The sequence below is a fragment of the Eimeria acervulina genome, genomic scaffold (genome assembly GCF_000499425.1).
Source record: "Eimeria acervulina Houghton genomic scaffold, Eah_scaff380, whole genome shotgun sequence".
Lineage (NCBI taxonomy): Eukaryota > Apicomplexa > Conoidasida > Eucoccidiorida > Eimeriidae > Eimeria > Eimeria acervulina.
This window is the reverse complement of record NW_013549846.1, coordinates 1-13,143: the sequence shown is the minus strand read 5'-3', so window position 1 is coordinate 13,143 and position 13,143 is coordinate 1. Positions and strand designations below refer to the sequence as shown.

Sequence of the window (13,143 nt, the reverse complement as noted above, 5' to 3'; positions counted from 1 at the left end):
GAAGAAGAAGAAGAAGAAAGAGCAAGGGAAAGAGAAAGAATAAACCAAATAGAAGGCAACAACTGCCAGCATGACGTCGACGCCGATGTACACTTCGATAAAAACAAAAGCGGCACAAGATGCAGTTGGGATGCTTCCAAGCTTGCAGCAGCAGGCAAGCCCTGCTGCTGCACATGCAACAGAGGCAGCAACAGCAACAGCAGCAACGGCAACAGCAGCAGCAGCAACAGCTGCAGCTCAAGGCACTCCGTGAAGCGCGCCGACAACGGAGCGGGGTGCGCCGCAGAGGCTACCGAGACATCCTCACCAGATGCAGCAGCAGCAGCAGAGGCAGCAGCAGCAGCAGAAGCAGAAGCAGAGCCACCAGGTCCGATAATGAATGTGCCTGAGGCGTTATTGGGTCGAGTTCTGCTTTTTCTGGATGTCTATGCTGTAGCCAAGTCGGTCTTCTTTCTCTTCTTCTCTCCCCTGCAGCAGTAGATCTACATAGCTAGCTAGCCAGCTAGCTAGTTAGCTGCATACCGAGCAAGAAAGCTAGCTGGCATTACTAACTAGCTAGCTAGCTAGATATTTATCAAGCTAGTTAGCCGCGACAGCACTTACTTTCCAGATAGCTGTCAATAGCATCGCTGGTAGTCCATCTAGCTAGCTAGCTAGCTATGTCTCTCTCAATCTAGCAAGCAGTGTGATTATCTGATTCAAGGAGAGCGACACGGGTCCGTTCGTATTTGTTTTTTTTCTTTGCTTTTTTTCGTTTTGTTGTTTTAGGCTATGTATGACCTGCAAGGCGTTTTTTGAGGGGCTGTGGGGCTTGGAGTCGCTTTGGAGAGAAAAAACGAAAACTGCGTTCAAACAAATCCCAAAACCCGCACTCTACGGAGGCTCCTGGAAACGGTACCACATACTGCTGCTGCTGTTGCTGCTGCTCGTGCTGCCGCTGCTGCTGCTCGTGCTGCTGCTGTTGCTGCTGTTGCCGTTGCTGCTGATGATGCTGCGGGTGCTGCCGCTTGTGCTGCTGGTTGTGCTGCTGATTTTCCTGCAGGTGCTGCTGTTTGTGCCGTAGATTGTTTTGTAGCTTGTGCTACTGCTGCATGCGCTGCCGCTGCTGCTGCTGCTGCTTGCGGTGCTAATGCTGCATTTTACACTGCAGCTGCTGCTGTTGCTGCCGCTGTAGTTCTTTGTGCTGCTGCTGTTTGCTGTTCGTTTAGGGTTTTTTTTGAAGCCCCTCGTTTGCGATTAGATGGCATTTATATCAGTAAATGCGTTTATCTCCGGCGGGTGCGGGACTTAGGCAATATACACCTGGACGACCGCCGCCGCAGGACGCTGCAGCAGCTGCAGCAGCAGCTGCAGCAGCAACTGCTGCAGCCCACAGGGGCCCCCATTAGCCAGGAGCTTATTAACAACCTTGCAGCAAACTCTCCAGTCATTGCCGTCACCTATTACCGCTATCTCCGCTTCCTACCCAACAACAAGGTCCTCGTCCTTAGGTCAGTGGCGCTGCTGCTGCCTCTGCTGTTGCTGCTGCTGTTGCTGCTGTTGCCGTTGCTGCCTGTGGTGTTGCTGTAGCTGCTGTTGCTGAATGCATGCAGCCTGCTTGAACTGCTTAGGGTGTATCGACAATTGAAGAGCTAATTAATTTTTCGGCTTTTGTTTGTTCAGGTCGGAGGCGGACAAACAAATGGCAGTGACGGCGCTGAAATGTGTACAGGCGCGCCTAGAGGGGAGATCAGTGAGACTTGTTGCCTTGGTTTTAGGATTTAGGGTTTAGGGTTTGGGGTTTGGGTATTGCCGTCCTGTTGGGAGGTTTTGTCTGCTCCAGGTTGGTTTCGTCTTTGGGGTTTAGGGTTTCGGGTTTAGAGTTCTTAAGGGTCTAGGGTTTAGGGTTTAGGGTGCCTTGTTTGTTGTTTTTGTGTTGTTAAGAGCGAGTGCTACAAGGCGGCATTCGCGCCCAGCAGGGCCCCCGCCCTTTTGGGGGCCCCCCTTCCTGATCAGGTGGTGGTTGGTTCCTTTTGCTTCGACTCAGCTGCAAACACCGTCACTGTTGAATATCCCGGAAAGGCTTCAGCACCCTCTTTCCCTGTTGCTTCTGCGGCTGCTGCTTCTGGAGGCGCTGCTGCTGCTGCTGGGGGGGCAGCAGCAGCAAACGGAAGGGCCTCGCAACCCCCAAGGGCGGGAGGGAGGGGGGGCCCCCTGTTCACCAGCAGAGAATCAGAAAGAGGCAGTGATCGATCTGCTTCTGAACCAAGTCGGGGCCCTTCGATGCAGCCGCCCACAGGGGGGCCTCCTCCCCCGCTTCACACCGCTGTGCTGCAGCTGACGCATGTTAAGGGAGGACGCTGGAATTCGAAACTCAAGTGGATAAGTAAACAAGCCCTAAACCCTAAACCATGCTATTTTCATTTGAGGGGAAGAAGAGAAAAGCCGAGGAAACGCCCTTAGTTTAGAGCGATAGGGGAGACTAAACCCTAAACACTTCCACGTGTCAGACGGTGCAAACCCGAAACGATGAACTGCTGCTTAGAGGCAGCAGGACAAACCCTAAACCCTAAACCCTAATGCGCAAACCCTAGACCCTCAAGCAGATTGGTGCGCTTAAACTAGACCCAGTAACTAAACCCTCTGCTTGTATCACTATTTCAGCGTATTCGTAGGCAAAACCTAGATCCTAAACCCTAAACCCTAACAGCGAAATTCAAGGCTGCTGTTGCATCTCAGTGAATAGGCCACAACCCTGTAGGGAGAGCGCCTCTTTTAGGATTTAGTGTTTAGAGCTTTCGGTTTATGGTTAGGGTTTAGTGTTTAGGGTTTCACGGGTTAGGGTTTAGGGTTTAGGATTTAGGTTTTGTGTGCAGGTTTGTCGGTTACGTCTAATACCCGTCACGGGCCTGATGAGTCCTTCATAGACGTCGAGAATGAAAACTTCAGGCAATGCAACAGACGAACCCTAAATAAACCCTTGAGTCTAGCTTGTAAACCCTCACAATATTTCACCTCCTAACCGTAAAAGCTTCTGCATCTACGCTTTAAATGTCTTTTGCTTGCTGCGTTATTTCAGGCCTTTTCTTCTTCATAGAGTTATATCGTTTCAAGATTATTACTAAGGCGAGCACTTTGGGGCGTACTGACAGGAGGAAGAAGCGTTTTTAATAGTTTGTGCATGCAGTGGGGCCCTCTTTGCTTATTTTATTCGAGGGTTCTCTCGTCAGTACAGTGTACAGACGGCTCAGTCCAGAGAGAAAATAAACACTGCATTCGCAAGTATTCACACCGCATGCAGCGGTGCTATACGTTCACCCCAAATGGAAACCCAAGAGGAAATAAAAAGAGTAGAGGTCTGAGCGACGGCATCTTATCCTTTGGTCCAGGACAGTGCTTGACATGAAAGAGAAAAACAAATAAACGAAACGAACAAAGCAAACAAGCAAACAAACGGGGGGGGGACGAACAGACAAGGGGAGGCAAACAAAGGCAAAGAAACGAGTGAACAAATAAAGACAAACAAGCAGACCGATAACGTGCCTGAAGGGTTCAGTAGGGAGAAGATATTGCAGTTAGCAGTCTATGGGGCTGGGCCCTTTTAGTGTTTTGTGTGCTGTATTGTCATTCGCTGTTTTTTTATAATTAATTTATTTGGTGTCTTCATCTGGTGGAAACGAACAAATCAACTAGCAAACGGACAGAAAGCAGTCGTTGTAAAACTTGTCGTCTTCATGCAGAATATCAAATTTACTATCTTTTTACTGTTACTATTTTTATTTTATTATTTCTATTATTATTGTTACTTGTAGTAGTCGTATTATTCTTACACATTATTATTTGTTGCATGCACGCATGTTGTTCTCAAGTTATTCATCATCGTTCTCACCCCCGTGTATATATATGTATATATATGCACAACTACGAACAGAATCTGGGTGGTATTTTATCAGATATCTTTTCTATTTTATTTAGTTTAAAACATGTTTTCTGTGTTGTTGCAGTTGGGTGTTGTGCGTTGTAATAGCAACTGCAAGAGAAGAAAACGTAGCAGAAGATCTCCTAGAGAGCCTCTAAAACTTCAAAAAGATAATAATAAGTGTTTGTTCATACATATATAGTCATTGATGACCTGAATAGTAAATATATTTTAATTATTGCGCAGCAAGGAATAACAAAAACAATTTTTATAGACTGAAGTGTACGGTGTATATTGTGGGTACGTACAATGTACTCACCACGGAAAATATTATACTTCAAAATATGTTTATACCCTAAAACAAAATAAAATATAAAGTGCAAAATAAATGTATTATTTTATACATTTTTATTACAGTATATACTTGAGCAGCAACGGGTGGTAGTATCAGACACCCACCCCTCTTTGGGGGCCCCCCGGGGGCCCCCCACTGCGTCTTCTCCCTCTGTACCCCTTCTCTTCTTCCTCATTTTTTGTATATAAAATAGAGTAAAATTTATTTTTTAAATATTTAATTGGCATATATGTCTCCGAAGGCGGCGAAAACGGACAGCCTGAGGGGCACAGTAAACCCTAAACACTAAACACTAAACCCTAAACCCTATACTAGCCGAAGCGCACATTTGACTCAACTGCAGGGAGAGAAGGCCCACTGCTGCTGCAGCAGCAGCTGCTGCAGCAGCAGCAGCAGAAGCTGCGGCAGCAGCAACAGAAACTGCAGGTGGTCTGTTGCCGCTGCACTGTCGCATGCTACTGCAACAGCAGCAGCAGATGCAGCAGCAAATGCAGCAGCAAATGCAGCAGCAAATGAAGTCCAACTCTGACGGGCTTCTGGTTGCTTCTGGGGCCCCTCCCTTGAAGAAGCAGAAGCTGCTGCAACACAAGGCAACTACTATCATCTCTACCAGCAGCAGCCGCAGCAGCAGCCGCAGCAGCAAATGCAGCAGCAGCACCAGCAGTAAGGCAAAGAGCCCCTTTGCCCCGGCCTCAACGCTGAAGTCCTCAGGCAGCAGTGCGGCCGCAGCAAGCGGTGAACCCTCGGCAATGCCGTTGGCTGCCGCTGCTGCTGCTACCTGTACAGCAACAGCAGGCAGCAGCAGCACCGATGCAGCAGCTACACCGGACGCAGAAACAGCTGCTGCACCTTGCAAAACAGCAGCAGCAAAAACAGCTGCAGCTTCAACCGGGCCTCACTCCCCACAAGCAGGAGTAGCAGCAACAACAGCAACAGCAGCAACTGCAACAACAACAAATGCAGCAGCGAAAGCAGCAGCAGCAGAAGCTGATGCAGGCGGCACAGTGGTAGTAGATGTAGAAGACGACGAAGAAGAAGAAGATTCTTTGCCGTTGTGCCCTCTTCGTGCTGCTCTCAAGAAAGTTTGGGGGTTTAAAGAATTCAGAGAGGGACAGGAAGCGGCAGTCAGGGCCGTGCTCAGGGGTAAAGATGCACTCGTCATCATGCCAACAGGTCCGCCTAGGGTTTAGGGTTTAGGGTTTACGGGTTTACGGTTTAGGGTTGGGGGTTTTATTGTTCAGGGTTTAGGGTTTAGGGCTTTAGGGTTTACGTTTTAGGGCATATGGCTTAGGGTTAAGGTTTAGGGTTTCAGGTTTGGCGATTAGGGTTTAGGTATTAGGGTTTAGGGTTTAGGGTTTGGTGCAGATGCGCTGAAAACTACAGGCTGGCCGTGGAACCGTGAAGGACTGTTGTTGTGCTTGTCTGCTGGAACGCAAACCGCAACCCGTAAACCCTTAACCCTAATTGTTTGGTTTGTTTGTGTGCTATTCAAAGGAGGAGGGAAGTCGTTGACATATATGCTGCCAGGTTTGCTGCTGGAGGGGGTGGTGCTGATTGTCTCGCCTCTTATAGCCCTCATTGAGGACCAGGTGAGGGTTTAGGGTTGAGGGCTTAGGGTTTGGGCTCTCCGCCGTCGGGCCATCAGACAGCAGCAAAACCCAAGACAAACAAAAGCATAGAGCAACAGAAACAAACAGAAATAGACAGAGAGACAAAAACAGAGATACAGACAAAGAGAGTCAAGGAGAGACAAAGCCGAAGTGAAACACGCGAGCAGCAGCAGCAGCAGGAGGAACCCACCTGTGTCTTTTGCTGCTGCAGCTTCGGCGTCTGCGGTCCAGGGGCCTCTCGGCGTTTTGTTTGAATTCAACTTTAACCCCCAAACACAGACAAGAAATCATCGCCACCCTCCTCAACACCCAGCAGCAGCAGCAGCAGCAACAGCAACCGGGGCAGCAGCTGCGGCAGCAGCAGCAGCAGCAGCAGCAGATACCAGGGCCAATTAAGTTTTTGTTCGTTACCCCCGAGCAGATAGCCACCTCCTCCTTCCAGGATGTGTTACGGCAGATGGAGCAGCAGAAGCAGCAAAAGAAGGGACAGAACAAAGAACAGCAGCATCAGCAGCAGCAGCAGGAACAGCAACAGCAAGAAGAGCAGCAGCAGCAGCAGCAGCAGGGTGCAGGAGGGGGAGGGGTGGCGCTTGTGGCTGTCGACGAGGCTCATTGCATTTCATCTTGGGGGCACGACTTTAGGGCCAGCTATAGGCAAGTTGCTGCTGCTGTTGCTGCTGCTGCGGCTACTGCTGCTGCTGTTGTTGCTGCTGGCGCTGCTTCTGCTGCTGCTGCTTTCAGCGTTTCTGCTGTCGCCGGTTGGTGGTGGTTGTGGCGTTTGCCTCTCTGTTGCTAGTGGCACTTGCGCTGCTGTTGCTGCTGCTGCTGCTGCTTCTGTCAGGCGTTTGGGTTTGTTGCGGCGTTTGCTGCCGAATACCCCGGTGTTGGCATGCACAGCAACAGCAACAGCAGCAGTGCAGAAAGACATCTGCAGCAGCTTAGAGCTAAAGGACCCGGTTGTTGTTCGTTTATCTTTCAACAGGTAATGGATTATTTTGTTTGTTTGTTTGTTTTTTCTTCTTATCTTTGTTTCGTTTTGCTGCTGCTCTTGTTTTTTTCTCCTTTGTCTCTCCAAGTTTTATTTCTACTCGCAGCAGCAGTGGAGAAAGACATCTGCAGCGGAGACAGAGAGAGGTTCTTTCTCTGTCTCTTTTTCTGACTCTAGTCTATTGATGTTTCTGTGCCTGTTTCTGTTTCTCTTTTTCTGTCTGGCTCTGCCTTTGCTTTGTTTTGCCTCTCTTTCCCTCATGTTTTTGTCTCTGTCTGTCTTTGTTTTGTCTCCGTCTCTGCCTCCTTGTGCCTGTCGTTCGCGTTCTATCTCTTCTTCTGTCTGTTTCTTCCGTCTGTCTTCTTTTTTTAATGCTTTTGATATTTGTCTGTTGCATTTGTTTGTGGCATTTGCTCTCCTTTTCCCCTATTCACTGCTTTTGCCTCCGTTTTAATTTCTTTTGGTTTCGTTTGTTTTCTTTTTCTGTGTTCTGTGTTTTCTTCGCACCTCTTTTGGTTTTGTCTTTGTTTTGTTTGTTTTGTTTCTCATTATCTTTTGTTTTTCTTTTTCTTTCTGTTGTGTTTTGTCTTTGTTCCCATTTGGTGTTTGAATCCTCTAGCCGAGAAACTCGTCTTTTTTGGATTATTATTATATTACTATATTATATTGTATTATATTACGTTGTATTATTTTCATAAATTATTACACTATATTATTTTCTGTTACATTATCTTATATTATACTGCATTTTATTGTTGTACTGTTTTACACTATATTATTTTATGTTATTATCTACTTTTTGCTTAGGCCGAACATTTACTATGAAGTGCGTCTGAAGGGGCCCCCGCTTCGCGAGGGGGAGGAGGAGGCGCTGGGGTGTATGGACAGAGAGGAAGAGACGGAGGCGGCAGCAGCAGATTTAGCAGAAGAAATAAAAACAAATCACAAAGATGAATTGGGTATTGTTTATTGCCTCAAGAAAACTGACTGCGAAGCCGTGAGATGCACACGATAACATACTGAGAAAAGCACAAACAGCCCCAAACCCTAAACCCTAAACCTAGAAATTGACAGAGGCGAAGGAAGAGCCAAATCCAACAACGTACATCCTCTTGTCCTTCTTCTGAGTCCTCTGTGTCGCTGTCTCTGCCTTTCTATCTCTGTCTCCGTTTGCTTTTCTGTCTCACCCTCCCTGTTTCTGTCTATCTGTCTCTGTCTGTTTGTCTCTGTGTCTCTGTCTGCCTCTGTGTGTCTCTTCCCCCGTTCGCTTTTCCGTTTGTCGGTCTGTCTCTCTGTCTGGAGCTGCTTCTGTCTTTGCTCGTCTCCGTCTATTTTTGTCTCCCTATCTGTTTTTCTGTTTGTCTCTCTCTGTTTGTTTGTCTAACCCCTGCTGTTCGTCTCTGTGCCTCTCTGCGTCCCGTCATGTCGCTGTTTATTTCCTTTGTCTATCTGTGTCTCTGTTCATCTGTTCGTCTCTGTCCGTCTCCTTTATAATGTGTGGCGTTAGTGATGTGGGCGTTAGTGCTTTCCGTCTCTGTCTCTCTTTGTTCTCGTCTCTTTGTGAATTAATATATTTGTTTCATTCACTGTCTCTCTCTGTCTCCTTGTTTTTTCTGTCTCTCTCTCTTTGCGTCTGTCTCTGTCTCAAACTTCGCCTTCGCTTTCTGTCTACTTACACTTGGTTTTTCTTCTCGGTCGACTTCTTCTCTCTATCTGTCTTCTCTTTGCATTGTTTGTAGTGTGTGGTTAAGTGCGTCCTAAGATGTTTGTTCTGGTCGCCTTGTTTTTGTGTATTTGTTTGCGTCCTTGCTTGTTTTGTTGTCTCGTTTCATTGTTTCGGTTCCCTTTTTTGTCGTTTTCTTCGTTTGTTTGATTGCTTTGTTCTTTGTTCAATTATCTTCCAGTTTTTTCTTTAATCTTTCCGTTGCTTGTCTCTTCCCTGTCTTGCTGCCTTTCTGTTTTGTTGTACAGCATGTGATATTATTTGTTTGTTCTTTGTGTTTTGTTTAGCTAGCATCGTATTTAAATCGACATGGAGTTTCTGCTGCTGCGTATCACGCGGGCCTCCCAGAGAAGAGCAGAAAAACCCTACAGAGCCGCTGGTCTGAGGGTTTAGGGTTTAGGGTTTTGGTTGCCACTGTCGCCTTCGGCCTCGGCGTTGATAACCCCCACGTCCGCTTCGTCGTGCACTTCTCCCTCACAAAAACCATCGAAGGCAAACAGCCACAACCCTAAACACTAAACCCGTAGCCTTTGGCCCTTCATTGCAAACCCTAAACCCTTCACCGTAATCACTTGACCCTAAACCTTTAACATTAAATCTTTAAACTGACGCCCTTAACACTAATCCCGTACTCCTAAACCCTTAGCCCTAAACCCTTGACGCTTGACCGTACACCCGTACCGCTATACCCTACACCCTTAGCCTTAAACCCCTATGTGTTAACCCTAGACCTCTAACCCTGAGCCCTAAACCCCTTAGAACCAGCTATCTCCCCTGTCGTCCTAGTGTTGAGAATCTGGAAGGCTACAAAGTGTTTCGGGTTTAGTGATTAGGGCTGAGGGTGGGAATTGCAGTCATTATTCACATGTGTAGGGTTTAGGGCTTGCTGCGGTGTATGTACAGCTTTCTATCAAGAGTCGGGAAGGGCCGGGCGGGACGGCCAGCCTGCGCGCAGCATCTTATATTTCTCTCCATCAGACTATAAGTTGTTGGTGTTTGTGCTGCAACAGCAGCGGGAACAGCAGCTGAAAGCTGCTGCTGCTGCTGCTGCTGCAGGCCGCCCAGCGAAAGACCTGCAGCAACTGAAGCGCGATACAGCAGAACAGCAAGACAGATTACTCCAAAAGTTGAACGCCTGTCTGTCTTACTGCCGCCTTGTGGGTTGCAGACGCAAGTACCTGCTGCAGCAATTCGGGGAGGCTTACACCCCCGCTGCTGCAACTGGTGCTGCTGCGGCTGCTGCTGCTACAGCCGCAGCAGGAACCGTACGCTGCTGCGACAACTGCAGCAACCCCGCAGCAGCTCTGCGGCGCTCCGTCCTTCTAAACAAAATGGAGGCCTCTGTTGCTGCTGCTTCTTCAGCACGTAAGGGCTTCTGGGATGACGCATCAGATGCTCCTCTAGCCCCTCTAGAAATAGAGAGGCAGGACGAGCCGGATGCAGATGCGGCAGGCCAATGGCGGGGCTTCCGGGGGGCCCCCCGGGGGCCCCTACGGCGAGCGGGGGGCCCCCATGGCGAGTGGAGCCGACAAGGAGGAGGGCGGGTGGTGTACAAGAACCCAACAGCAACCGCAAGACAAATAATCCCTGAAAGCGTTCGAAGGCAAGGACTGTCTGCCGTCATGCTGGAATTGGAAAAACGGGAACAGCAGCAAGAAAGCAACACCAGCACCAGCAAGAAGCACCATGCGCTCTTTGCTGAATTCCGGTCGGCCAGTAAGGTGAGTAAAACTGCGCTCCCAACAACAGCACCAGCACAAACAAACCCCCCAGCAGCAGCAGCAGCAAAGAGGCCCCTCAAGACACTGGGCCTCTGCCGCCCGCTTGGGCTGCAGCGAACTCGTCCATCACCGTAGTGCTGCACCTCAGCAGCAGCTGTTGTGGCTGCTGCTGTTGCGCCTGCTGGTATAGCGTTGGCTGTTAATGAGTAGTCGAGGCAGCAGCAGCATAAGCGGCAGCAGCAGCAAGTCGCTGCCTGTCGATACACCTGAATGCATGCATGCATGCATTGTCACCGGCCGGCCACCGTCTGTTTAACAGTAGAAGGGACTTCCCAAGCACGAAACATAAAAAGTGACAACGACAAGGCCCACTAACCTCCAGTCATACCAGCTGGTGAAAAGCAGCAAAACGCGGCCCCCATGGGGCCCCACGGAACGCAGAGGGCCCCCCGGGGGCCCTCCACTGCCTGCCTGGCCTTCGCAGAACAAAGGCAAACACCCGAACAGCCGATACGTGGAAATTTACCTCTTGCGAACGCCAATGATATACACAAACATATATATATACTATTTTATACAACTTAACGCACATTTTTTCAGCAAACATGCATACAAGTTTCCATGCATATGTATCAGAGCGCATCGACCCAAGTGCACATCATGCAGCTATGCACTCTATTCATTTTTATGCATTCATACGCATGTGTATGCATAAAAATGCATATATGTATATACATGCGTATATGTGCACATACACACTTCCAAGTGTACGTATAAAGATGTAGTAGGGTAAGACGCCATCCAATCACATCGCTGCGCCATACGTATGTGAATACCACAGAGAGAAGAAAACAACACGTTTGCTCCGTCTTTGTTCCTCTTGTTTTTTGTTTGTCTGTCAATTGTTTCTTTATCCACTTCTGAAGAGAGGGGCCTGTCTCGCGATGATTTCCTTTAGAGGAGGAAAAGGATCTTCTTTAAGTAGAGAAGGTGAGACGCAAGCGACAATTAAAATAACCAATACTCGCCGCAACCAAGAAGGCTTCTCAGTAAACTGAAAATCTGGCGAAAGCCCGCTTATCTCTACTGGGGGGGCCCCTCGCCGCTCTTCTCTTCGCGACGGGACCCGCTGCGGTAGCACCGCCACAGGCCTCGCCAATGGGGGCCCCTGGGCTGGCCTAGGGTTACCTGCAGCTGCTGCTCCTGGAGCAGATGCTGCAAAATTCGTTACCGCCTCTGCGTCCACATAGGCCCTTGCACTCCCTTCTACAGGTCCTCCTGCGGGCACGACATGTCCAGACGTAGCGGCTAAGGGCCCCACAGGGGCCCCCGCAGGGGCTTCCACAAGGGCCCCCCGACCCACAGAGGGGCTTCCAAGAGACTCCGATAGAATTCTAGGCCCCATGTACCCCGAGGGAGAGACGACAAGGAGAGGGCGGGAAGCAGAGAGTCCGGCGCTGCCTCCTGCGGAGCCGTCGGCGTTCACGTGGTGCATGAAGTGAGGCAAATCTCATAAATAAGTTGATAATAGGTTTAAAAAGACAAACCGAGAAAATCTAATTAAGTAAAAAGGGAGGAAGGGAAAACTCCGCGAAACCGGCACAGAACCATTGGCATGGCGGCATGCGAAGGCGAGGAAATCAGAAGAGGGCTTGCCTCGAACTTTCTTGCAAGAAATAAAAGTGTTCTTCAATGTTTGCCCTTTAAAAGTGAAATTAAGTAGAGGTACACCTCAAAAAAGCCTTAAATGCGGTAAGCTAAAGACCCTAGCAACCGTAGCATTGCACTAGGCCCCGATGCCCCACTGTGCCAGCAGCCTCGCTGCTCGTTTTCAGGTCTAAATCAGCTAAAAGGAAGTTGTTCCTTACACTTAGTAAGGTATTTGCATGCGAAGACGAGACTAAAGAGCACATCTGGTTCGATAAGATGCAATCATTTCTAGACGGTAATGCACCTCAGACTCGCATACACCCCTGTACTGTCCGTAGGCGGTTGCTTTCTCTGAAATCTCACAAATCAATCTCCCCCGTTTCCCTATTTACAAACTACAAAGTACACTTGCAAAGCGTTTAGCTCATTTTAGTGTTTGTATATGCCAAGGGGAATTAGCAAGAGAAGCGCCTTAAGGGCGCCTGCAGGTGAGCACGCTGCCCTACACACGGACCCAAGTTGAAGGCGGGATCTTGGTTTAAAGATGCGTTATATGTGGGAAGAAAAGCGGTACAACTGCAAGAGAATATATTTGTAAAACAAATACTCTTTTAGACGAATCGTTACTTAGCAGTCGCAGTCGCCTACCTCCCCACGTGCAGAAAAGGCGAACTCGACGTTTTGTCGCTGTTCTCTGTTTGCTTTCCTCCGACTAGTTAAATATCAAAGGCTGCATCAGTAAAGGACTAGATGAATACGAACTGCTACATCAGGAGGAGGAGACTAATTGAATGGGGACATATGTGTCAGTGGCGGCGGATCATTTAGGTACGGAAAGCTCTGTCTAGAGCACGTTAGATGAAAATGAACACCTGCGTCAGGAGCATATCAATAGAAATGAAGTTACAAAAGAGCGTGGAGGTTCGAGGTGTATCACCCACCACCTGAACCACTGGACAACGACCGCCCCACAACATAACTTATATTATTACTATGCACCCTGTATTATTATCAGCCCGTCATATTGAGTGCTAAAGCAAGCTATGGAAATCGCATGCAGCGCCGTGTTGGCTGTGGACTGCGTGTGCACTGTGGGAAACCCAAACATTCCTAGATGACGTGTTTCAGCAAAACGAGTTCATAGATATTGTAAATTTATATAGCATATATATATATATATATATATATATATATATAT

General features: G+C 48.5%; 2 protein-coding genes across 2 annotated transcripts; one reads left to right on the top strand and one right to left on the bottom strand.

The window, feature by feature from the left end:
* Positions 1-119: 119 nt before the first annotated feature.
* EAH_00035830 (ATP-dependent DNA helicase, putative) lies at positions 120-10,430 on the top strand (the record flags this gene model as incomplete). Its single annotated transcript, XM_013395699.1, has 14 exons — positions 120-367; positions 769-894; positions 1,209-1,490; positions 1,663-1,732; positions 1,924-2,365; positions 2,856-2,972; positions 3,210-3,261; positions 4,597-5,426; positions 5,619-5,699; positions 5,748-5,842; positions 6,075-6,621; positions 6,761-6,845; positions 7,659-7,810; positions 9,478-10,430. The coding sequence occupies 14 exons, from the start codon at positions 120-122 to the stop codon at positions 10,428-10,430; spliced, it is 4,080 nt and encodes a 1,359-aa protein (XP_013251153.1).
* Positions 10,431-11,205: 775 nt separating this feature from the next.
* EAH_00035820 (hypothetical protein, conserved) lies at positions 11,206-11,790 on the bottom strand (the record flags this gene model as incomplete). Its single annotated transcript, XM_013395698.1, has 1 exon — positions 11,206-11,790. The coding sequence occupies one exon, from the start codon at positions 11,788-11,790 to the stop codon at positions 11,206-11,208; it is 585 nt and encodes a 194-aa protein (XP_013251152.1).
* Between the last annotated feature and the right edge of the window lie 1,353 nt (positions 11,791-13,143).